The 23,378-nt window shown below is 36.1% G+C and overlaps 1 protein-coding gene across 1 annotated transcript in view; it reads left to right on the forward strand.

The window, feature by feature from the left end:
- BIRC6 (baculoviral IAP repeat containing 6) overlaps nt 1–23,378 on the forward strand; it is a 171,375-nt gene that overhangs the window by 75,220 nt on the left and 72,777 nt on the right. Inside the window, exons 45-57 of the mRNA XM_009331049.1 lie at nt 72–634; nt 3,680–3,855; nt 4,419–4,515; nt 4,704–4,898; nt 6,811–7,011; nt 7,634–7,913; nt 10,147–10,403; nt 11,602–11,710; nt 12,223–12,444; nt 15,466–16,246; nt 17,185–17,328; nt 19,168–19,297; nt 23,064–23,195. Coding sequence (XP_009329324.1) covers nt 72–634; nt 3,680–3,855; nt 4,419–4,515; nt 4,704–4,898; nt 6,811–7,011; nt 7,634–7,913; nt 10,147–10,403; nt 11,602–11,710; nt 12,223–12,444; nt 15,466–16,246; nt 17,185–17,328; nt 19,168–19,297; nt 23,064–23,195 — 3,287 coding nt within the window. The remainder of the gene's footprint in view (nt 1–71; nt 635–3,679; nt 3,856–4,418; nt 4,516–4,703; nt 4,899–6,810; nt 7,012–7,633; nt 7,914–10,146; nt 10,404–11,601; nt 11,711–12,222; nt 12,445–15,465; nt 16,247–17,184; nt 17,329–19,167; nt 19,298–23,063; nt 23,196–23,378) is intronic.

A 23,378-nucleotide genomic window follows, 5' to 3' on the forward strand; every position in this document is an offset into this window, starting at 1 on the left:
AAAAACCCAACAACAAAACTTGTTTTACTTGTTAATATTGAACAATAAAATCTCTCTTTTTTTTCTTTCAGGGGTGCTTTCCAGACGGGCCAGGGACCCTTGGATGCACAAGTGAAACTCTTGGAATTTACCCTGGAACAGAATTTTGAAGTTGTATCAGTTAGCACTATTTCTGCAGTAATTGAGTCTATAACCTTCCTTGTGCATCATTACATTACATGTTCGGACAAAGTGATGTCTCGCAGCGGCTCAGACAGCTCTGTGGGTGCTCGAGCTTGTTTTGGAGGGCTTTTTGCCAATATTATCCGTCCAGGTGATGCCAAAGCAGTTTGTGGAGAAATGACAAGGGATCAACTTATGTTTGATTTGTTAAAACTGGTGAACATTTTAGTTCAATTGCCGCTTTCCAGTAACCGAGAATATAGTGCCCGTGTTCCAGTAGCGAGCAGTACTTCAGACAGTGTGTCTGATGAAGAAAAGGTTTCAGGAGGCAAAGATGGCGGTGGAAGCAACCCTAATACTCAAGGATCAACTGCATATGTGGCAGACTTGGTGTTAGCTAACCAACAAATTATGAGCCAGATTTTGTCTGCACTTGGCCAGTGTAACAGCAGCGCTATGGCAATGATTATTGGTAGGTATTTTGTAAATAGAACAGAAGATCTTTTGGGGTGGTAAAACACTTAAAACTTCTACAAATTCATAAATTGGGTGTATACATGAAAGAATGTGTCACGGAAGCGACAGGAAAAAAGAGACTGATAAGCAGTGAAAGGGGGGACAGGTATGCGGGGAAAAAAACCTACCATGAGGTGGGAGACAGTAATTAAAACCAAACACGAATGCGTTTGGCATTTGAATTTGCTGCATCTCAGAATGGTCAGTGTTGAAAGGGGCTTCTGGAGATTGTCTAGTCCAACCTCCCTGCACAAAGCAGGGTCAACTCAGAGCCTGCTTCAGAGAGCAGGTTGCTCAGTACCTTGTCCAGTTGGGGTTTTTAATTCCCCAAAGGTGGAAACTCCACAACCACTCTGGGCAACCTGTTACAATGTTCAGTCATTCTTAAAGTAGAAAAGCCTTTTTCTTATGTTTAAATGGCATTTCCTATATTTCATTCTGTGCCGACTGCATGCCTCTATGCATGGATTAGGATTAGTCTTCAGTTTGTACTATGGACGCATTACCTCAGTTGTTGTCTATGTATTGCATTTTTTTCCTTTTTTTAATCATTTCTGAAAAAGACAAATTACAATTGTGGCCCTTGCACAGAATACATAAACTTTTCTGTTCCTCTGTTGTAGCAGAAATCTCATTAACATAATCTTCTGGGAGTGCCAGTCATATATTTGTGGGTGGGATCTTCCTGCTACGAACAAGTGAGGAAGCTGATGATACTTTGAACAGCAAAGTTGCTGTTTGTCAGGCATGTACCTAAGGTGCATTTTCTCAGACAGATTATCTTTGTGACTTGCTTGTGAGCTGTGATGGTTAGAGGTTATAGAGGTTATTTGCAAAAATTAAACCACTGACTGAAATACCATGAATGTTACTGCATGCGCAAAACTGGAAAAACATTTTGCAGGAGGATAGGCAAAAGGCTTGCACTCCATTTCAGGCGTAATAGTTCTAAACTTTTGTTCTCTTTATAGCGATTCTCTTGTTTCAAAGAAACTACCTCCGGCCTTTTCTGTGCTACTCTCTTTTAAGCATATGTGAAACTGTTAACCAATGCTATTATCAGAAAACAGTATACTTTTTGGATGAGAGCACATGAATGTTAGACCAGTGGTTCATTTTGGCATAAAAGCAATTGAGGAAAAAGTAGTAACCTCCAGTAGTCAGATTAAACAGCAGGCAGGATTTGACAAGCCTGGATTGCGCTGTTGGAACCTTCCCGAAATTAATTCCAGAACATCTCCTCCTTTACTCTGGGTAGTTGGTGTTGTATTGCAAATATGCTATGAACACTGAAAATAGTTTGTTCTGGGAATGATGGTTTGTGCTCAATATGTGTTTCTTTGGGGTGAAATTCAAAAATTCTTCTCCTCAACTTTGATGTCTTTCTAAACCACCGATTTCTGTCCAGCAGTTGTTTTGCATTTTTAAAAAGGCAATTTGGAAAGATAGTGTTGTTTCAAAATGTTTTTCATTGAATTCAGAATACTGGGCCAGCTGATCCCTTCAATGGATTGTTCGTCCCAAGGTCTTTTAATATAGGTTATTGAAACTAATTTGTATGTGTATTTTGGGAAGATATGACACAGCTATCTGTGGTTTTAGTTCCTTCATGAAGAACTGTATTAAGCTCTCTCCAGACAATTTCTATGAACAAAACATTTCTCCAAGACTGCAGCCAAGGTTATATATGATCCAAAAATCAGTTATCAGCATATAGTAGTAAACATGTATTAGCTAGTGCAGCATGCTAGCTACCCAGGAAAGATAAACAAGAAGATATCTGCAGATGTGTACTGATAAGTAGTGGCTCTGGTGCCAAAATTTATGCTCATAATGTTATTTTACTGCACCTGGCGAGCCAGCTGGTCAGGAACCAGGATGGCCTTGAGTAATTCACTTGTCACATGAAGTTAAAACATCTGTTGGATTTTCTTTTATGACCACTTTGTCTATTTATTTCATTAAGTTTTTATGCTTTGTCATTGACAGACAATGAAAATCATACAAGTAACAGTATTCCCCTCCTATCCTACCTTCTCCTTGCCTCAGAGTCTTCACAGCAAACCCACCTCAGTTGGCTTCAACTCCATCATTCATTCCATTTAACTTTTCTAGACCATGCAGAGACCGAGTCTTAAGACTTTTCTTTCTCTGTCTGTCTCCATGCGTCCAGTGCTTATCAATTTTCTTTCTTGATAGCTTGAAGGTGATTAAAGTGCTACAGCTGTCAGTTCTCTTGCCGGAATGTTTCTCTAAAGCATGTTCCAAAGATCACTTGAACACGTTGTTTTTTATTATTATTTGTTAGTATAACTCCAGTTTCTCTGAATGGAATGGGATTATTCCATCCATTCCCCCCACTCAAATCTAAACCCACTTTTAAAAGCTCTTCCAGATTGATGTCATATGCTTTATAAGACAGTTGTATTTACGGAGATAATCTCTTCCTTGGGAAGACTATTCTTTTGCTTTCCATCCTCAATTTCAGCAATGTGTAATCAATATTGCTGAATATTGATATTCAGTAAATCCTCATTAATAAATCCTGAGCTGTAACACTGAGAAGGAGAATTCCGGGAGAGGTGTTTCTGATGGAAATATATGTGGTTTTTTTAGCTGCACAAGTGCACTTCTATTATTACCTGAAAAAATTCTTAAGTACTTGTTAGTTGCTTCTGGCTAGGAGTGATTCCAATCCTTGTAGTTCTTATTCTGTTTCCTTTGCTAATTACAGTAATTTGTATGGTTTTATCTAAAACTGGATTTAAATTCCCTGACTTCCTGGGTCACGTCTTCCTATTTATACTGTAAAGAAGGTAGCATGTATCTGGGAACACTAATAGTAATTTATATGATTCTGAAAACTGGCCCATTTGTAGTTTGTAAAATCCATGTGGACGTTTAACTGAAAAGAAATTTAAATATCCTTGAGTTCTCTTATGTGCTGTAATGGTTTGTTAGGTCTCAGCTTCTGACCTTTGAACTTTCTGTTTTCACTAAGGTGCAAGTGGCTTACATCTCACTAAACATGAAAATTTTCATGGTGGCTTAGATGCAATATCAGTTGGAGATGGGTTGTTCACTATCCTGACAACGCTAAGTAAAAAAGCAACAACAGTGCAAGTGATGCTTCAGCCAATTCTTACCTACATGGCCTGTGGGTACATGGGAAGACAGGTAAGGTCCCTTAGGTCTGCTGTGCTTCAAGGGAATTATAGGTTAGTTGCTGCTGTAACCTATAATAAGCTCAGAAAACTGAACTAGTGCTATGTAAAAGAAATGTTAACATTTTTTCCAACCTCACTTCACTTTGGTGCTGAAGTTAGGAAGCCTCCCTCTGTTGCCCATGGTAGAGGGAGAGAGAGAGAGTTTCTGTAAGGACATTTTAACATTCCCGTAAATGTTCCTGGCTAAAGGCTTGAGGATGGATTGGATGTTTTATTATGTTCAGGTGGGAAACACATTTATTGTGTTCATATTAGTGGGTATTTTAAATGCTCAGTATTCCTATTTCCCTTCAGCTACTTACCCCCGGTAGTTTGATCTTTTCCTTACCACAAAGACTTCTCCTACATAGGAGTGAACCACATGGAGCATGATATTGCTGTTTTATGGTAGAGAGGTCAACTACAGTGGCATTTCCTCTCTGGGATTTTTGCCTACTAAAAGGGGAGACTAATGCGTATTTTTGTCATATTAATTTTGCATGAAACTGTGTATTTCTTAACTCTTTCTTCTAGGGTTCTCTCGCCACTTGTCAGTTATCTGAGCCACTGCTCTGGTTCATTTTACGAGTGTTGGATACAAGTGAGGCACTGAAGGCTTTCCATGATATGGGTAAGAATGTATTTTCTTTAGGTGCATCAGGTAAAAGGTTTATTGTAGATTTTTTTTGCACTTGAAGAAGGAATACAGATATGTGTCTGGAGGAGCAAATTTACTAAATAGGCCTTTGCTCGCTTAGAATCTATTACATGCTTCTGAACAGTGTTGGTTTTTTCCCCCCCTGCCTGCATTATACACAGGTGGAGTTCAGCTTATTTGTAACAACATGGTAACGAGCACAAGAGCTATTGTTAACACAGCAAGAAGTATGGTTTCGACTATTATGAAATTTCTTGATTCTGGTCCCACCAAAGCAACAGACAGCAGTTTGAAAGCTAGAGTGCTAGCTTCTGAGCCTGATAATGCAGAAGGAATTCACAATTTTGCGCCTTTGGGTAAGTAATACTTCTTTCTCTTACATTAATATCCACTGGTCATTTGAATCTTTATCAAGTTCTTAACAAAAAATATTGTGATAGTGTCAAATGTTGCAATACTATTAAATCTTCTAAACAGAGGGGTTGCTGATGTTTCAAGAAGATATTGGGGGAGGAGGTTAGCCCTTCCTCCACAGGCAATAAGACCTTGTGTGGATAGGGGAAAGAAGGAAAGGGAGTGATCTCTATCTGATGTAGTCATGCATCAAGGTGGGCCCCCTCCTCCTCCTCTAGGTCAGGGAGTAGCCAGTTCCAGCCCACCATCTGCCGTAGACACACTAAGACTCGCTGACTTCACTTAAGAACACATCAGATTTGATGGAGCTGTTACAGAAGCACAGCAAATTTGGATGACGCAGAATGAGCCCGAGCTAGGTCAAACAGAGCAGCAGAAGCTGGAGTGTAGGGCTGATATTGCTGATGCTGCTCTCACACCTGCACCTAATGGCTCCGATGTTGCCTGCATGAACGTTTGTTAGAATTGCAGTGCTGTTTTGGTATCAGTACAGTGGCTGCCACTTAACTAAAATGTGTGTTTTAAGATGTAGATGTACTCTAATATCTTATAAAGGCTCCTTTTCACTACTAGTGTCTTAATGTTTTCTGTTGCTGCCCACTAGCCTAGCGTAGCCCATGAATGTATTTATACAGTGTGTCTCACTGTCAAGAGGGGAGAAAGAAAGGATTATTTTTAAAATTTCTGGAAAAACTGTTGGACGAGAGAATTCCATTCAGTCCTGTCATTCAAATTTAAGAGCGTCAAAAATGATGAAATTTTAAAAAAAAAAAAAAAAGAAAAAGAGGTTTATTTGGCAGAATAGGGGTCCGTTAGAAATCTTCTACCTTGCTCTTCACAAATTCCTAAAAGGTAAATTTAAGAATCCTGCAAATGTTGGTATTTGATTACTTTAAGTAGTAAAAATCCTAAGCATATATGGTGGTGGGTTCTTGCATGCCTTATCTCCCAACTTGCAAAGTGCTGCAGTTCCTGATCTGCTATGAGTGCATCTATCTTAATATTTTATTTTCAGTCAGGAGTGTGCTTTTGAAATTAACCTTCTGGTTGTCCTCACTTACTACACTTTGATTCTCATCATGTACTGTTCTCTGAGAGACAAACTCAATTAATTTGGTATGAAAGTCTATCAAAATATATCCAGGAGTTCACCTCCAGCTGCTACTAGGCACTCAGTCATGGGGTGAGGCTAGAGCTACTTTAAAGTAAAACAGGCCAAGTAACTGTAGTTCGAACAGCACAAATCTGGTCTTGTTGTGCTGTACTACTTGCTAAAGAAGACATAGCCTAGATCTTCCTACTTCATTCTTAACTCATGCTAAGATTAGAAAAATAAGCAGCTGCTGTGGTCAGGTTTTTTTGCTTCTGGTATCTTTTTCAGGAAAAGGTTTTCATGTGAAACAAACTCTTTTAAAGAAAAAGGTTTGCAGATTTTGGTTATAAAGTTGTTTATGTTATCATTGTAATATTTCAACCTTTAAAGCCTTCATTATGTTAACTATGAATTAACTGAGTTCAAGTTCTAAGCATAGTGTTCAACCTGCACCTTTTTGGTTGGTTTGTTTTTGTAATGAATTCTTCATAGAAAGTTTAGGATTTGGTAGCAAGTGTCCCCTAGCAAAATTTCAAGCATGCGCATATGCATGTGGATATGTAAACTGCCTATGGTAAAACAGTCTAAGAGTAAAAGAAAAATGTCTCAGCAGTTGTCATTATTACACATGGGATGTTATCAATAAACCGAAACAGGTGAGATAGAACAAAAAAAAAAAAGTGTTTTCCACGGTTCAGGCTGTAAATTAATCTGGGTTTTATTAACAAACGTTAATAATGTAAATGGTGCTGGTTTTGAAGGTTCCATCACCTCAAGCAGTCCCACTGCCCAGCCTGCTGAAGTGCTGTTACAGGCTACTCCTCCCCACAGACGAGCTCGGTCTGCTGCGTGGTCGTACATATTTTTACCCGAGGAAGCTTGGTGCGACCTTACGATTCACCTTCCTGCGGCCGTGCTGCTCAAGGAGATCCACATCCAGCCTCACCTGGCCTCTCTGGCAAGTAAGTAGATTCACTGACATTGATGCCGGTTTGAAAATTTGAAGGGTGGGATTTAGAAATGATACCAAGAGTATAACCAGAGGAACTAAAGCTGCAGGTTGTTTGAAGAATACCTGTAAAATAAGTTGAAAAGCTTGCTAATTCTGCTTTGCTTGAGAATGAAAGGGCCTGCCTCTGCTTGATTTCTTCTAGCTCAGTACATGTTTTGTGGCATTAACTTTAAATATGCCAAAAAACTTGTCAAACTTCTCAAAACTTTCCCTAGTGAGAATGTGATATCTGGGGTCTTCAGACAAAATGGTTTTGTATGATGTTTGGAATAAGGCATGAGAGTTTCATCTCTTACTGTCATAGCCCTGCTGGGGAAACGTGGCATTTACACTGACAGGACTTTTCTTCATCTTAAGTCTTTGAAATAAACTGTATACACCATGTATCAAAATGCTTATGCATTTTAACATATACCATCGCACAGGTCAAATACTCCAGCTGCAGTTCTGTAGTGGTGTTTGCCTAAGATCATTTCAGTCATCTTGTTCTGTATCTTTACATGTTTAACACTTAAAATTCAAACCAGTACAGATTTTTAAATAGTATTAAACCTTCTTATCTTACTCTGTAGCCTGCCCTTCATCAGTATCTGTTGAAATAAGCGCAGATGGTGTCAATATGTTACCTTTGTCAACTCCTGTTATCACAAGTGGTCTCACATATATAAAAATCCAGCTGGTAAAAGCTGAAGTTGCCTCAGCTGTCTGCCTCCGTCTCCATCGTCCTCGGGATGCCAGTACACTAGGCCTCTCTCAGATCAAACTGTTAGGCCTCACGGCCTTCGGAAACACCTCGTCTGCAACCGTCAATAATCCGTTCCTTCCCTCCGAGGATCAGGTCTCTAAAACAAGGTAAGCTTCTAGTGTCAATGGCCAGAGGCACATTTGTGCCAGTTCATGCTTTTGTCTTTTTTAATTATGTTTTTCTTCTCTGAGTCAGATCCTTCAGTAGCAAACTGTATTCATGAGTACATGAATTCAACATGAGTTGAATTTTAACATTTGCAGAATCTGTTTCAAATATCTTAGAAAACTTGCCTCTTTTTTTTTTTGTTACAGAAGGCAAATATAAGCAGTACTTCTCACTTGTTTGGTAGCATGTTTAGTCTGCATATGTAAAAGGCTGCGTTTCATCTCTGCAATAGTGAAAGAATACAAAGGATAGGAAAGCATTCAGAGTTGCATTCTATGTTTTTAATGGGTAGGCAGTTGTCAAAAAAACTGAAGTAGCAACATATTTCTTATCCCTGCTGAAGTCAATGGAGTTACATAAATATTGGAGCAGGAATAGAAATAGGACAGTGGGACGTTTTCTGGAAGTCGTATCTAATATTGGCGTTTGCAAACATTTGCGAAATAGGAACTGAATGTTGTTGTGATTCTGGCATATCAGCAAGATTTCTTTTCAAAAGCTTTTATTTGGTTAGGTGGCGTCTTGAGTTTCATACTCATTTTAAAAATAAATAAACCCTTAAGGATTTAAAAAAAAAAAGTGTTAAAGTTTTCCAACTTTGAATTTAATTTAATGGGTGAATTTTTGAGATTTCCTGGTTCTGAAATTTAGCTTACTAAATTGTAAAAATTTGTTACTTTGAAATATTTCATCTTTGAACCTTAATGTTTATAAATTTGAAAAAAGAGCATGGGACAGTTTTTTAAAAAAAACTTTCTTCTTTTGCTGGGAAAAATTTTGAGAGGGTAAGTAAATTTATAGAACATGAGTACTGTCCAGTGTACATTTGATAAAAGCTGTATAACTGAAATCGGTCTTTGATCTTCAATAGCAGTGAAGCAACTTTTCATAGCCAAATTATGCTATTGCTTTATTTGTACTTCAGAAAAGGTTATCTTGAAGTCACACAAAAATAATCAGTATCTAAAGAAAGAAAGTGAGTGTACATTCTTCATGTCTTGAAATGTTTTATTGTGGCTTTCAGCTTAGATTTGTAAGTATCTCAATAAAGTAATGGTAGTAATATGATAGATATATTCAATAAATTTGGATATAATTTTGTTTTAGACATAACAGAAAACTTGCTCTTTTCTAATATGATGAATATTTAGGAGTAAATTATTCCTAAAATAAAAGTGTAAACTTCATTTAAGGTCTGTATGCAAGTTTGCCTTTTTTTTTTTCTTTGAACTGTGGGAGACAAGGTTAGCTGTGAAAATAAGTTAACCTGTTAGTTTAGAACTTGTCAGTGAAATGATGCCATTTATTTCACATGCAACTTAGATTGCCATCTTGTTCATAATGCTTGTTTAAACAGCATTGTAGTATGTTTTTAATAAATAAAGTCTAGCTAATGTTTCCAAATTGATTCAGTTACAATAGGTTTACTTTTCAAGAATTATTGTTAAAAGGAATACTGAACAATATTATTAAAGAATAAGACAGACATGGGGGAAATGCAGTGGCTAACATATTTTATTTCTGCACTTTTTTGGTGTGCTTTTTAAATCAGGTTCACTAAGGTTCACTATAACTTATTGTAGATGTGTATGACCCTAAAAGTTTGTAAAGTCAAGGAAGCTGTGCAGGTGTGTAATTTTAATGCCAACCACTATTGCAGAATCTTGACCTAAAAGATTAATAAATCCAACTGTGCCTAAGTGAGGCAGTGTGCTGTTTCATGTTTCACATTTATGTTTTGGCCAGCTCCTTTTTAATGTAAAAAAACCCAAAAAAACAACACGCCCTTCCCCCTGCGTTCCCCCTATATAAACACCTTCCTCTCTACCTTCCCCCCAATAGGTTGGCCCTATTGGAAGAAGTATGTATGTGAATCCAAGAAATCTTGAGGAACTTTAGTAATAAAACTTGCAGGCTTTTAACTCTTCTACCCATGAACCCTGCCTTTCTTACAACATTAAGCCAGTGATTACAACAGCATTACCAATGTGTACTACATTGTGGTCTTAAATTCAGTCATTTTAATTTGCTTTTCTCAGATGATAACTGATCATGTCACAGCAGTTTTCTGCAGTACTTGTCCTAGGATCTATACAGGTAGTTATGTTATAGATGAAAAATAAAATTGTAAGAAAATGATACATTAGCTCATTTTCATGTTTTCCTTTTCAGTATTGGATGGTTAAGATTATTACACCACTGCCTCACTCACATAAGTGATTTAGAAGGAATGATGGCTAGTGCTGCAGCACCCACTGCTAATCTGTTGCAGACATGTGCTGCTTTACTAATGTCACCTTACTGTGGTATGCATTCTCCGAACATTGAGGCTGTGCTTGTAAAAATTGGGCTTCAGTCCACCAGAATAGGCCTAAAATTGATTGACATTCTTCTAAGAAACTGCTCAGCATCAGGGAGTGATCCTGCAGGTGAGTGCAATGTTTTTCTTTTCAGTTGTTGCTTAAAAACATTGCTTGTATAAATGTACAAATATAGTATATTTGCATGTTACTTTCTGGTTCTGAATTTGGGTTGCCAGAACTTGCCATTGTGCTTTGTTATGCCTGTAAGTATCACAGACTTGGTATGTGGGTAGTTCTACAACAGTAAAGCTGTACGATCAGGGTTGTTTTGATTTTTTGTGTAGAATAGATAATTAGGTGAATGTTTTGAAGACATGAGAGTAGGACGTGCAATATATTGTAAGCACGTCTTACTATAGATACTATGCCTAGATGTTTCAAAATAAAGAGCATCCATGAGTAGTGTTAAGGAAAACAAATGCAGCAATATTTGGGCAGTAATAGTCTGTAGGACAGTATAAATTCTGAATAGCACTAAGTATTGAACAACTAATCTATGTCCCACAGTGAAATTTTGCAGTAGCTTTTCTGTTAATGCACTGGGTTTTTGTAGTTATGATTCCATACCACTTTACTTTGCTGTTTTGTGCTTTTAAATGAAAGAAAACTGAATTCATATATTTCCTGTTTTGAAGTTGCTGATACTAACAGAAAACACTCTTTTCAAAATGGCCTCCGTGACTTATTTTGCCATGAGTTAATGTTTCAGTGTAGCCTACTGTCTTTTGCTGGAGTGCTGTTAGATAAGAGAGTGGTTTTCTACAGGGCAGGAGATGAACACAGTGAGGAGAAGATGAATCAGAAATAATCTGAGGAAATCCTCGGCCTTAGTCCCATTGATGGAAATTGGAGTTAAATAAGCTTCCATTTTGAAATGAATGTTTGCTTCTGTGAAGCATGAGGTTTGGCAGCTCTGCTGGAATTAGTCATGTCTTTTTGGGATATGTTGAAGAAAATCCTACTAGTTAAACCTTTAAGCCCTGTATCTGATGAATGTTGCAATGATTTTTCCTTTTATAGTAAGGCTGAACATTGCATTGAACATAGAAAATACACAGTTTTGAGATAGTGGTGTGTATAAGAATTGCATCCTTATGTTAATGGCAAAACTCAATTCAATGTTAATATTGCAATTCTATAATAATTTCACTAGTACTTTTAAAAAATACATATGTAAGTACTTCTATTATTTCCCCTCCCCCCCCCCCCCCCCCCCCTCTCCCCCCCCCCCCCCCCCCCCTTTTTTTTTTTTTAATGCGGCAAGATCTGAATAGCCCTTTACTGTTTGGAAGATTAAATGGTCTCTCTTCTGACTCCACAATAGACATTCTTTATCAGCTTGGAACAACTCAAGACCCTGGAACAAAAGATAGGTAATGTTATTTGAATTCTCGTGTGGAAGTGTATACAAAAATAATCTGCTAAATAGTGGCTTGATGTTACTGCACAAAACCAGTCTTTTAAAAGTCTGATTGTTATGAGATAGCCTGAAAGTTCAGAAACCTAAAGAAGCTTTCTAGCTTTCCCTCTTAGCTCCTTGCATCCTTTGCAGACAATGCTGTCCCTCTTTTTTTGCTCTTATGAATGTGATAAAACTTTTAGTGTTCAACTGACTTTTCTCTCAAATACTCAGAACTCAGATACCTTCTATGTTTTTTTTCTCTGTAGAAAGAAAGCTTATGTTTGGCTTTCCAAGATAAGTGTTTTTAATTAATTTTTCCCCTGTTAGTGATCTAAGTCTTGAGAAAACAGAGTTTGAGCTCACTCTTGAACTTTGCTTCAAAGGAAGAGATGTGTAATTCAGATTACTAAAAGACAGCAAGCTAATTTGGTTTTGAGTGTTTTTTTGACCCTTTATAATGTACTACATCATCTTGCCTTCCAGAATTCAAGCGTTGCTGAAATGGGTCAGTGATTCCGCAAGAGTTGCAGCTATGAAAAAAAGTGGCCGGGTCAGCTACATTTGTCCCAACAGCTCAACAAGAGAGTATGGTCTTTTGATGCCATCTCCTTCCCATTTGCATTGCGTAGCAGCAATTTTGTGGCATAGTTATGAATTGCTTGTTGAATATGATTTACCAGCATTGCTGGACAGAGAGCTCTTTGAGTAAGTAAAGCAAAGTTTTGCACCACACTTCTTATAACTGAATTATTTTGTTCACTGAAATAATACGAATTGAAGTGCACTCATGAAATAGTAGTGGAAATTGTCATCACTGAAGCTAATTGATAGAGTGAGTACTTAAAGATATCTAAACAGGTAGCTTTGTAGTTCTAAACACAAAACTCCACTTCACATTTTCCAGGTATAATTGTGTTTAAAAACAAAAATCCAAACCAAAACAGCAAATCCATGTATATACTTGCACATACGTGAAAGGCAAACTGTTGCGTACTTTTGTTTGTAGGTTTTTTAATGGATAACTCTAGGCTGTTCTTGTTGAAATTGAGTGTTTGCAGTAATTTTCACAGTACCTATTAATCATTATCTTTGTTAGTATCCTGTTATATAAGCATTATTTTACTACTCATGGTATCCAATATCTATAGCAGATAGCTAAGAGCTGGGGGGGGGGGATTGTTTTTCTGGTGTTGCCACTTTTGTTCTGGCCATAGTCTGATTTGAAAGAAACAAAGGATTAAAATCTTGAGTGAATCTTGAACTATGAATTTTCTGGATGTTGCTTGATTCTAAAGAAAAGTTCACCCTAAACACCAAATGTATACTTTTAGTGTCTCCAGGTTGAAAATATATGAACTAACATTCCTAATTTATGTTGCTTAACCATCTCTTCTGTTTAAACAAAACAAAAAAGAGAAGCCACATAGCTTTGTTTCATGTGTATTATAGAAATATAGCTGTTAAATTCCTGTATCTAGTAAAGCATCTTTCATTGGTACCATTGAATAAAATTCCAGTTAATGAAAGGAACTTTGATAGCACATAATTTTTTTGTTGCCCTTAGGAAATGTTCATATTTTTCTGCTACCTTACTGTCTTCTTTAGGCACAGTCAAACATTCAAACACTGGGAAATGTACAAGTTACTGTTATTGGTACAAGCATGGGGAGCTCTTCTATATGTGCAACATGATGGTCTTTAGATACATGACTACAAGCTAGACCTTTTCCAAAGACACTTCAGTGATGCTGTCATATAAACAATTGTTAATTCAAAATGAGCTTGTTCATTTTGGGAATCAATTTAAGGCTTTTAAATTGCAGGTCAGGTAGTCCTTTCAGGAATACATTTTAACAGAAAGACATTGTCAGGATGGATTTTCACAATTTTAACATTTGAAAAGGAAGAACTCTAATAAAAATAGACTTCCTAAAATGGATAGCCCATTTAGATTTATACTAATATAAAAGTGGGTTTCACAACTGAATTCCTGTCTTTTGGAAGACAGTATTTTGTTTTCATCACAGGACGAAATGAAGGAATACTAATAAAACTAGTGTACCTAGTTTGAGTATGCATGTTGCAGTATAGCCCTGTTGTCCTGCCAAATAAAACTACAATTCATATCAGCCAGCATCTGGAGCAAATTATAAAATAGATTTTTAATAAATATAGAAGGATTGTTGTCAGACTTATAAGGGTAAATAATTCTTCTAATAAAAATAACTTCTCATGTGTATTCTTAATCCTCTTTGATATTTTAACTTTTGAAATATTTGCATTGATTCTGGCTATAACTACTAATTTCTCCTTCATGTGATATTTCTCTTTTCTCTTGGATATATTTTCCCATCATCCCTATTTTCCATTTTAATATTTCTGCTTTGGCCAATGGTTACTAATTTATTCCTTAGTTATTTTTTAATATCTAGTTGGAAAAGAATCTTATTTTTCATAGAGCATGAACTTACCCAGAAAATTTTGGCAGAAGGATTGTGTCAATATATAGTTGGAAAAGAGTTTAAGTGTACCTTTATTATATGTGGACTTTGGGAAATTGTGACTGTCTTCCCAAAGTTATGGGTCATTTGGTCACTGAGATGACTTTTTAATGTTTTATCTTGGGGAGGGGTTTTTTTATCAGCCATTCACTAGACTGGTGATAAAGCTAACTTTTGGTTAGACCCATGTTCTGTTCTAGACTCTGAGTCCCTTAGACTAAACGTAGAATAACACTTCCATCCAAAAGAGGGAAAAACAATCCTTGTCTTCAAATGGGAATGTGATATATGATGATACACCCAAACTTATTTTAAAACCTAACATTGAAGTGGCACAAAGTGTGCGTTCACCTGTGTATGTAAAGGTTAAGATAATGTAACTTATGTATGGAGTCATGGTACTGTGAATGCAGTTCAGAAAACTGTGGGGCTTTTTTTAAAATACTTCACCTACTCTGAAAAAGTCTGTGTGAAGAAATGACGATTTCACTATTTTACAAATACCACTTCTGAAATTTAAGCTGAATAATAGGAGCTAAATTAGCTTTTGCATTCATGTGCCTTGCATTAGCATTCAAGCACATAGTATTTGGATGGAATTGAGTTCAAAAGTAGGTGGGATTTTAGTATCTCGGAGGAATAATTCTGTTGTTAACTTCTGTCCTAAGTTCAGGTTGTGTAAGGATAGCGAGGGTAACATCATTCAACCAACAAGATTGTTGCTGCTTTCATTTTTTTGCAGCATCTTTAGGTAGAACTCTAAAATTTAAAAAATTTTGGAAACATGTTAAAATACTTTCAATTCTTACAAAGGATTAAGAGAGCTTTATGGAAATGAGTGTGTGTGTGATCCTAGTAGCTGCAGCTTGGAGAGTTGAAAGCACAAAGAGGTTGCAGTTGGCTCAAAATTGCATAAATTATGTGACAACTGTCAAAAGACTGAAATCCTGTCTTTCATGTGCAGCATTAATGAAAAGTCGGTGTATTTCTATTTTAAATACAGTATGATGAAAAATTTAAACATAGGGTTGAGGAATGCCTTTTGGGTAGTGAATGTCCTGCTGATACTGTGATCCAAACGAGGCTTTCAAGCTCAGCTCAGTGTGTTTTATGACAGCTTCTACAATAGTTAATCGTAAATGTAGAAAGATGTTTTATGAACCGATGAAGAAAAGGGACTACGAGTGGCAAACTATGTGTTGACATGATTTTCTGTCTTCTACAGGTCACTGTTTAACTGGTCCATGTCTCTTCCCTGCAACATGGTTTTGAAGAAAGCTGTTGATAGTTTGCTTTGCTCAATGTGTCACATCCACCCAAATTATTTTTCCTTACTCATGGGATGGATGGGTATCACTCCTCCTCCAATGCAGTGTCAACACAGACTGTCCATGACTGATGACAGCAAAAAGCAGGACCTTAGTTCATCTTTAACAGATGACTCTAAAAATGCACAAGCCCCTCTTGCACTAACAGAGTCTCACCTGGCTACTCTCGCTGCCTCATCTCAGTCTCCTGAAGCTATCAAGCAATTATTGGACTCAGGTTTGCCTTCACTGCTTGTAAGAAGTCTTGCTAGCTTTTGTTTTAACCATACTTCTAGCTCTGACTGCACTGCACAATCAATGGATATCACCCAGGACAGGCTCAGGAGGCATCATGTTCCACAGCACTTTAATAAAATGCCTATCACGGCAGACCTGGTTGCTCCTGTTCTCAGGTTTTTGACAGAAGTTGGCAACAGCCACATGATGAAGGATTGGTTGGGTGGCTCTGAAGTCAATCCATTGTGGACAGCACTTTTATTTCTGTTGTGCCATTCTGGTGCTACTTCTGGAGGACACAATGTGACGGCACAACAGACCAGTGCAAGATCTAGCTTGCTTTCTTCAACTGTTACAACAGGGTTGACCACTCAGCAGCGGACAGCAATTGAAAATGCAACAGTTGCTTTCTTCTTACAATGCATTTCTTGCCATCCTAATAACCAGAGACTTATGGCACAGGTGAGAGAGAAAAACCCTAAAGTTTTCATTTCTTTATTAATAACTACAGCCAACTTTTAAAACTTTTTACATTTTTTTAGCTTTCTTTAAAATAAATTTTTGTAAGCTGTCATTGACTGGAAAACTTTTGTATTAAAATTGTTAGCTTGTTGGTCTGACTTTGAAAATTATAAAAATGTTTTGACAGGGCTGTCCAGTCCTGTGTATAGATTTGTATTCCTCTTGGTTTAGAGGAATAAACTTTAGACCAAAATCCAAAATACTATATCTAATTGGATAGGTCTAAACTCTTCTGAAATGGAATTTTCAAATTAAGCTTCATACACATCTTTTACATTAGTAACTTCAGGAGATTTCCTGGTAAACTTGCTTGCACAACCATATACCCTGCGCAATCTGTGACCAGGGAAATATGGGCTATTGCAGAATATGGCTTTGCATTTGGCATTCTAATGCAAATTCAGCTGTTTTCCTCACATTTGTTAACCTTGCAGACCTAGCTGAATAAAAGTATAATTAAAAAAAGATTTTTTTTCAACATTAAGAATGACAATGCCCTGGGAACAGGTAGACTTCAGTAAAAAAATCAGTACAGTTCTCTGTTAATGCTGGTAGTAATACTGCATTATGCAGTGGGAAATTTTTGCTTTAGGAATTTGAAAGCTATTTTTCTAAATACTTTATCTTCATTTTTTTATCTTTTTGAGTAGTCTACCTGTTTACAATTACTTTGATGCTGTAGTCAATGTTTTGAACTTTTTTAATTAAAAAACCTTATTTGCTGCTGGTATTTTCTTCAGTGGTGCTCATTTCTGATCTGGTTTGAATGATAACTGGAAGGTAGATCTTAGGCACTGCCTATTATGGCTGTGTAGAGCTATATTTTAGAGAACTAAATATAGAAATATTTTAAATCTGATGTCATTTTGCATTCCCAGGTTCTCTGTGAATTGTTCCAGTCCTCTCCTCAGCGTGGGAACCTCCCAACCTCTGGAAATATTTCAGGATTTATTAGGAGGCTTTTTTTGCAGCTGATGCTAGAGGATGAGAAAGTGACTTTGTTTCTTCAATCCCCGTGTCCAGTAAGAATTTTTGATAACCGTATGGTGAACATGGAATAAATTCAGCCTTAAAAAAAAAAATTAATAAAAATCCGGGTATATTCAACTTTGAAATGTCAGATGGCAGCTTTTCCTATTGTACACATTGCAGAATTTTGGAAAGGAATGTGTTGGTGAATTGTAACTCAGCATTTTAAAAGAAAACTTAAGGCACTGTTGTAAGGCAAAGCCATCTTGTTGAAAATATACTGCTTCTGAAACAATTGACAACTGAAATTTATCTTATGTATGACTTTTTAATAGTATCCTTATGCATTAGCAGCAAATATAGATACAAGTTCTAGTCCTTCCAGGAGTTCTTCATTATCAGTTTCATTGAGGAACAGTCGTAGTTTTGATGCTTCAAAATTGGCAGAGATCCTTCAGCATTAGCCAAAATGCCATGAATAAATTCTTGAGTGACAAATACTTGAATTAATTGATAAAGCAGATGTATGTTTTTATACTTCCACATGCTTCAGCATAACACAGAATTATAATTAATGACTGAAGTGCTATGCTTTCAACTGAAGGCTGTGAATAAAGAAATACAGGAAAAACAGAAGTTATTAAAAGATCTGATAGTCCCATACAAGGAAAAATTATTTTCTGTTTTGGTTTCTGCTGTTCTTACTACATCTCAGGAGTAAAGTACTGCATGAGATATATGACAGAGAAACTGACTCAGATAGTATAAAATGGAAAAGGAGGAACAAATACAGTTTTAGCACAAACATTTAAATGTTTTAAGCTGGTTGAGATGAATTGTTAACATGGCCATTGGTAATGTGAAGGTAACATCAATTTTCTAATAATTTGTTTTACGTAGAACAGTTTTTTACAGACTGTTACTACATATGTAAAAGCAGAAAAAATATCTTGAAAAGAAGTTGTCATATAATTCAGTTTCTTCTATTAAAAACACCAGGAAACAATCTGGCTTATTGCTGAGGAGAAGATGAGTCTAACATCCAGAGAGAAACTTATAGTGTGGATGTGCAGCATATACTACTAGTATATCCAACAACATAACCTTTCAAAGATTGGATCCCCATTTTTATCTCTTAAGTTCTTACCAAACCTGTATTTTATAAGCTAAATTCTGATTGTCATCAAGTATTAAATCTGTTTGATAATATCGCACAACAATAAATTGGTTCTGTATGTGAATATTAATAAACAGTTCTCCTGGTGATAGGAGAAAGGGGATCAGTGGCACTCTTACTGCAGAAAAGTCTGTAAAAAGTTACTGCAAGCAAAGAGTGATACAAAATGCAAACAGAGCTCAGGCTAAAATATGTTATGTTAAAATATTTGAAGTGTTTTAACTAGTAGTGACTTAGTTATCCATCATAATAGCAAAAAGTAGATATTAAGTCTAGAATAAACTTCATCCTCAAGTCAGAGTGATAGATAAATGACATCTTTCTCTACTCCAAGTATATTGTGATTTTCCTAATTTAATTTCAGAATTAAGTTTTGATTTCATAAATAAATGCAAGTCTCAGACACTCAATTTTTCTCTTATGTACAGCTATATAAAATGATTGGGTATTTTAAAACAAATATGATATCACATTGTTTCTGATCCTAAAAATATTCTAGGCTTTTGAAGCAAATTCTTTTGAGTTAAAAAATTAAACTTGTCCTAATTTGATGCATTTTTACTGTATACCTCCAAAGTTGAAGGATATGTCAATTTTTTTTTAGCACACAAAAGATATAGCTTTATTTTGCTGAGATGAGTTTATAAGAACTTAGTGTTTTAACTTATTTCTGAATTTTAGGTCATGTTAAATGTTGACTTTTTTTTCCTTTCAGCTGTACAAAGGTAGAATTAATGCTACTAGTCATGTAATTCAACATCCAATGTATGGAGCTGGACACAAGTTTCGTACTCTTCATTTGCCTGTCTCAACAACTTTAGCAGAGGTTCTTGATCGTGTGTCAGGCAAGTTTGCAATAATTCATGTTTTATTTTTTTAAAGATACAGTTGCAAAAAAAACCCAAAAAACAGAACCAAAAAAATGGCATAAACCAAGTATGTCTAAGATACATATTTGCAGTGTTCATCAGTAATTGCTAAATATGAAACAGTGCTTTAATTTGTAAGCTTTTGCATATGCCTTATGTTCCATGTAAAATGCTCTTTTACTGGTCAAATACTATTTTTTCCTTCTATAAAACTCAGGTGGGGAAGGTGGGGTTTTTGTTTTGTTCTATTTTTTTCTTTGATTGGGGGCTTGTTGGTTGGTTGTTTTGGGGGTTTTTTTGTTTGCTTTTTGGTATTAATGTGTTCTCAAATCTCTCATGGGATTTTTGCAAGACCATACAAGTGATGCTGCAAATATCAGTCTTTAAAACACCCGGTCTTTCATCCAGTCACTTAAATATTCCCAAATTATGTCAGTTAAATGTCCTGGGACTTAGAAGTTTATCTCAAGATGGAGATGAAATCATGTTGCTATGAAAAGGGCATTAATGAAGGCTCCATCTAATTTCTGCATTTGCCTATTATATAAACATTTGAGTTTGTTTACTAAATGGAGGTTGAAAACCATAATTTACTTTTAGAGATTAATTTTTAAATTATATACAATGGGAGGATAATGTTAAGGCATGAATTTATTTGTTAGTGTTTTTAAAGTTCAGTGCTTTCGGTTATGCTACTTGAACATACATGGAGAGATGAACCACTTTGTTGACCAGGCCTCCACAGACCATAATACAAATTTTGTCACCTGAATGGTAGATGTCTTAATCTTAAAATGAATCCCACCTTGAACTTTAGTGTTTATTTAATAGAGTTATATGTTAAAGATTTGGGTTAGTGATCTTTTTTAAAATGTAGTTAAAGAGTAGAATTCATACTAAAGGTGTCATGTCCATGCCAGAGCTCCCTAGGTAAAACCAGGCAAGGTGCAAGTTGATTCTCCTCAGGTAAGAAATAGAGCAAAATTTGTTATGTCAATAATCAGTTTTAAGCATGTCTAATTTAAAAAAAAAAAAAAAAAACAACAAACCAAAACCCAAAAAAAACAAACCACAAACCAACCCAAGACTTCCTCTTTACTCTTAAGATGTGGTTCTAAGTAACAGCAAAGAAAAGTCAAAGATCAACTGTGATATTGCCATTTTGCAGATATGCACTGAAGTGTGTGCACTTCGCTGCACACATATCTGACTAGGTATGTATGTTCTTACATGTAGATATATTTGTATGCATAACTTTTTGGAACTCCGTGTAGATCATCATTAATTTCTGAAGCAGATCTTCCTGGAGTTCAGAGGAACTATTGCTTTTTTATATCTACTGAAGATCTTTACATCAAAATTGTTAATAAATTCGTTAGGGCAATAAGTATGTTACCTAACAAGCTAATAGAATTACTATAAAGATATTTGCAGAACACTAGACAGAACAAGATGTGCTTTGGGATTTTAATTAAAAAATAGTGAAGCCTAGAAAAATGCTTGACACTAATTTATCAGGGAATAGTTTACTATTTCTGATAGAATTCTGTATTCATTTACTGTCCAGACACAGTTGTGTGTGGAATGTGACTGAAGTCTTTTAGATCCCTGTGCAATTTATGGTCAGAATTACTGTAATGGGTGGGGTAGTTGCTGCATATGAGGTAGGGATCAGTTGTTGAGCAGTGACATAAACTGTACTGAATAGCTGCCTTAGCGGTGCATTGCGGTCAACTTGGTAGCCAGTGCTAATAGGGACTGGGGAGGGGAATGTGATGATGGGATGTACTGTAATGCCTGTTGTTGAAATGGATCAAATGCTGACTTTTGTAGGGCACCATAACTTTGGTTTTTGCTACGGAATTGCTGTTCCTCAGCTTAACTCTCATTTTAAATTGGAAGAATTAATTCTGGAAAAGTTCAGGTTGTTTTATGTTTCCATCCCTCATCTAATGTGATTTCTCAGATTGTATTAAAAGCTTAGTGATACTTATATATTATTCCATGAAGTCCATGGTTAGGACATAGTAAAGAAGACTTCAATATATGAGGAGTAAACTGTGTGTTTGGGGTGACAAGAAGAGAGAAGGGATGGACTGGGGGTGGAAAAGAAGAAAAGGCTGCCACCACTGCAACAGTAGGAAGTTGTGAAGATCCTGTGTCAGAGGCTGTCCCTTGGCTGAGCTTCTTTTTTCTTAACTACGCTGTTAATGTCTCAAATTGATCATGTCATACTTTCTGCAAAAATAAATCACGATAAATATGTTCCTTTCATACTTTTCTCCCAGCCTTTTAAAAAAAAAAAAAAAAGGGTGTGTGCATCTAAAATCATTGCTAAATCTGCTACTCGCATCCCTTCACCATAGGAAGAAAATGTGCTCTATCACTGCAGATAGGATCGTTTAGGATGACTACCAGTTGTTTTGTATTTCATTCACCTTTGTCTTCAGTTATTGGTCTTGACTGGTCAGGAAGAGTGAACAACAATTCTGGGTATTACCTCAGTATTAAAAATACCATTGATTAAGTTTCCTTAATAATTTTATTAATGACCTTTGAATTTTTCAGCAATAAATGGGCATTCAGTCCATGGGACCAAACTAGAGCAACTCTGAAGTTTAATAATAATAATGAGAATTTTTTAAGAAGCCAACACCCAGTCTAAAATATATATGTTTTTATATATAAATATATATTTATATGTTTTTATATACATTTTATATGCATATATACACACATATATATAGTGTGTGTGTGAATGTTGGGTCCTGAGTAGCAGCAGTTTCACTCTATCTTCTTTTGGTCTGCACTGCTGTCTAACACAGACATAACCAATGTCTTAAGGCACAAATCATAATATATTTCCAAGCAGGTCAAACCATATCTCTTTCAGCACCTCACCCAGTGGTGATACACAGTTAAAGGTAGCTGGATGGTACTTCTAGGTCTCGAGTCTGTGATTATAGCTTAAGGCTGCTGTGGCTGTGTGGAAAGAAGTTACTACTCAGAAGCAATTAGAGAATTATTTGGCCATTTTGGTGCCAGTGTTGTACCTTACAAGGTGTGAAATGATCTATTGTCACCAGTAATCAATGATTCAATAGTTGCTTGCTCATATTTATGATCTACACTAATGATTGAAACAAAACAGTTGAACTGCAATAATCTAATGTTCACCTAAGCAAACAGCACAAGGTTTGGATGTGTAATGTACTTTAGACGTGTTCCAATTTCAAAGGAAAAATCATACTTGCCAGTTCTGAAATTGAGTCAGTATATAACACTAGATACCCAGACCTAAATACAACAACAATTTCTTTAAATAAGTCTGCAGGTGTCCTTAAAAAAAGTTTTGGGGGTTTTTTGTTGTTTTTTTGTTGTTTTATTGGGGTTTTTTGGTGCTTTGTTTTGATTGGTGTTTTTTTGTCTTTGTTTATTTTGCTTAATCTCATTTTTGGTTGGTTGCAGTGGTGTTTTAACATGAATACACTAGACTCATCAGGTAACGGTTTTAAGTTGTTACAGTATTAAATTGTCGGAGGACAGATTTTTGGGAGAAGAGGGGACCAGAATTACCATGATACCTTAATTCATAGATATTTACAAGACAATTACTGCCTGGAATGGAACTCTAAGCCACTAAAATAGTTGAGAATAGCCTTGTTAACAGCCTAGAAACTGTAACAAAATCAACTTCCTATCTTGAAATGCCTTTCTCTCCTCTTTATTTCTCCCTGTATAGATACACCCAGTATCACAGCTAAGCTAATTAATGAACAGAAGGAAGATAAAGAAAAAAAGAACTATGAAGAGAAAGAAAAAGTTAAAGCAGAAAATGGATTTCAGGACAATTATAGTGTTGTTGTTGCTTCTGGTATGGTTTTTTTCTTCCACCTTCTGAAAAACAGAGCTTTCAGACATTGCCGGGAGCGGGGGGGAATCATATCTACCAACAATTCTTTTTATTACTAATGATGGTTAGAAAAATTGTAGTGCCCGATTAATCTAACTGGCTGTTAGGCAGCAAAGATTGGTTCCTGGTAGAACTGCTGCCTCT

This window comes from Pygoscelis adeliae, unplaced genomic scaffold, assembly GCF_000699105.1.
Source record: "Pygoscelis adeliae isolate BGI_AS28 unplaced genomic scaffold, ASM69910v1 Scaffold218, whole genome shotgun sequence".
Taxonomy (NCBI): Eukaryota; Metazoa; Chordata; class Aves; order Sphenisciformes; family Spheniscidae; genus Pygoscelis; species Pygoscelis adeliae.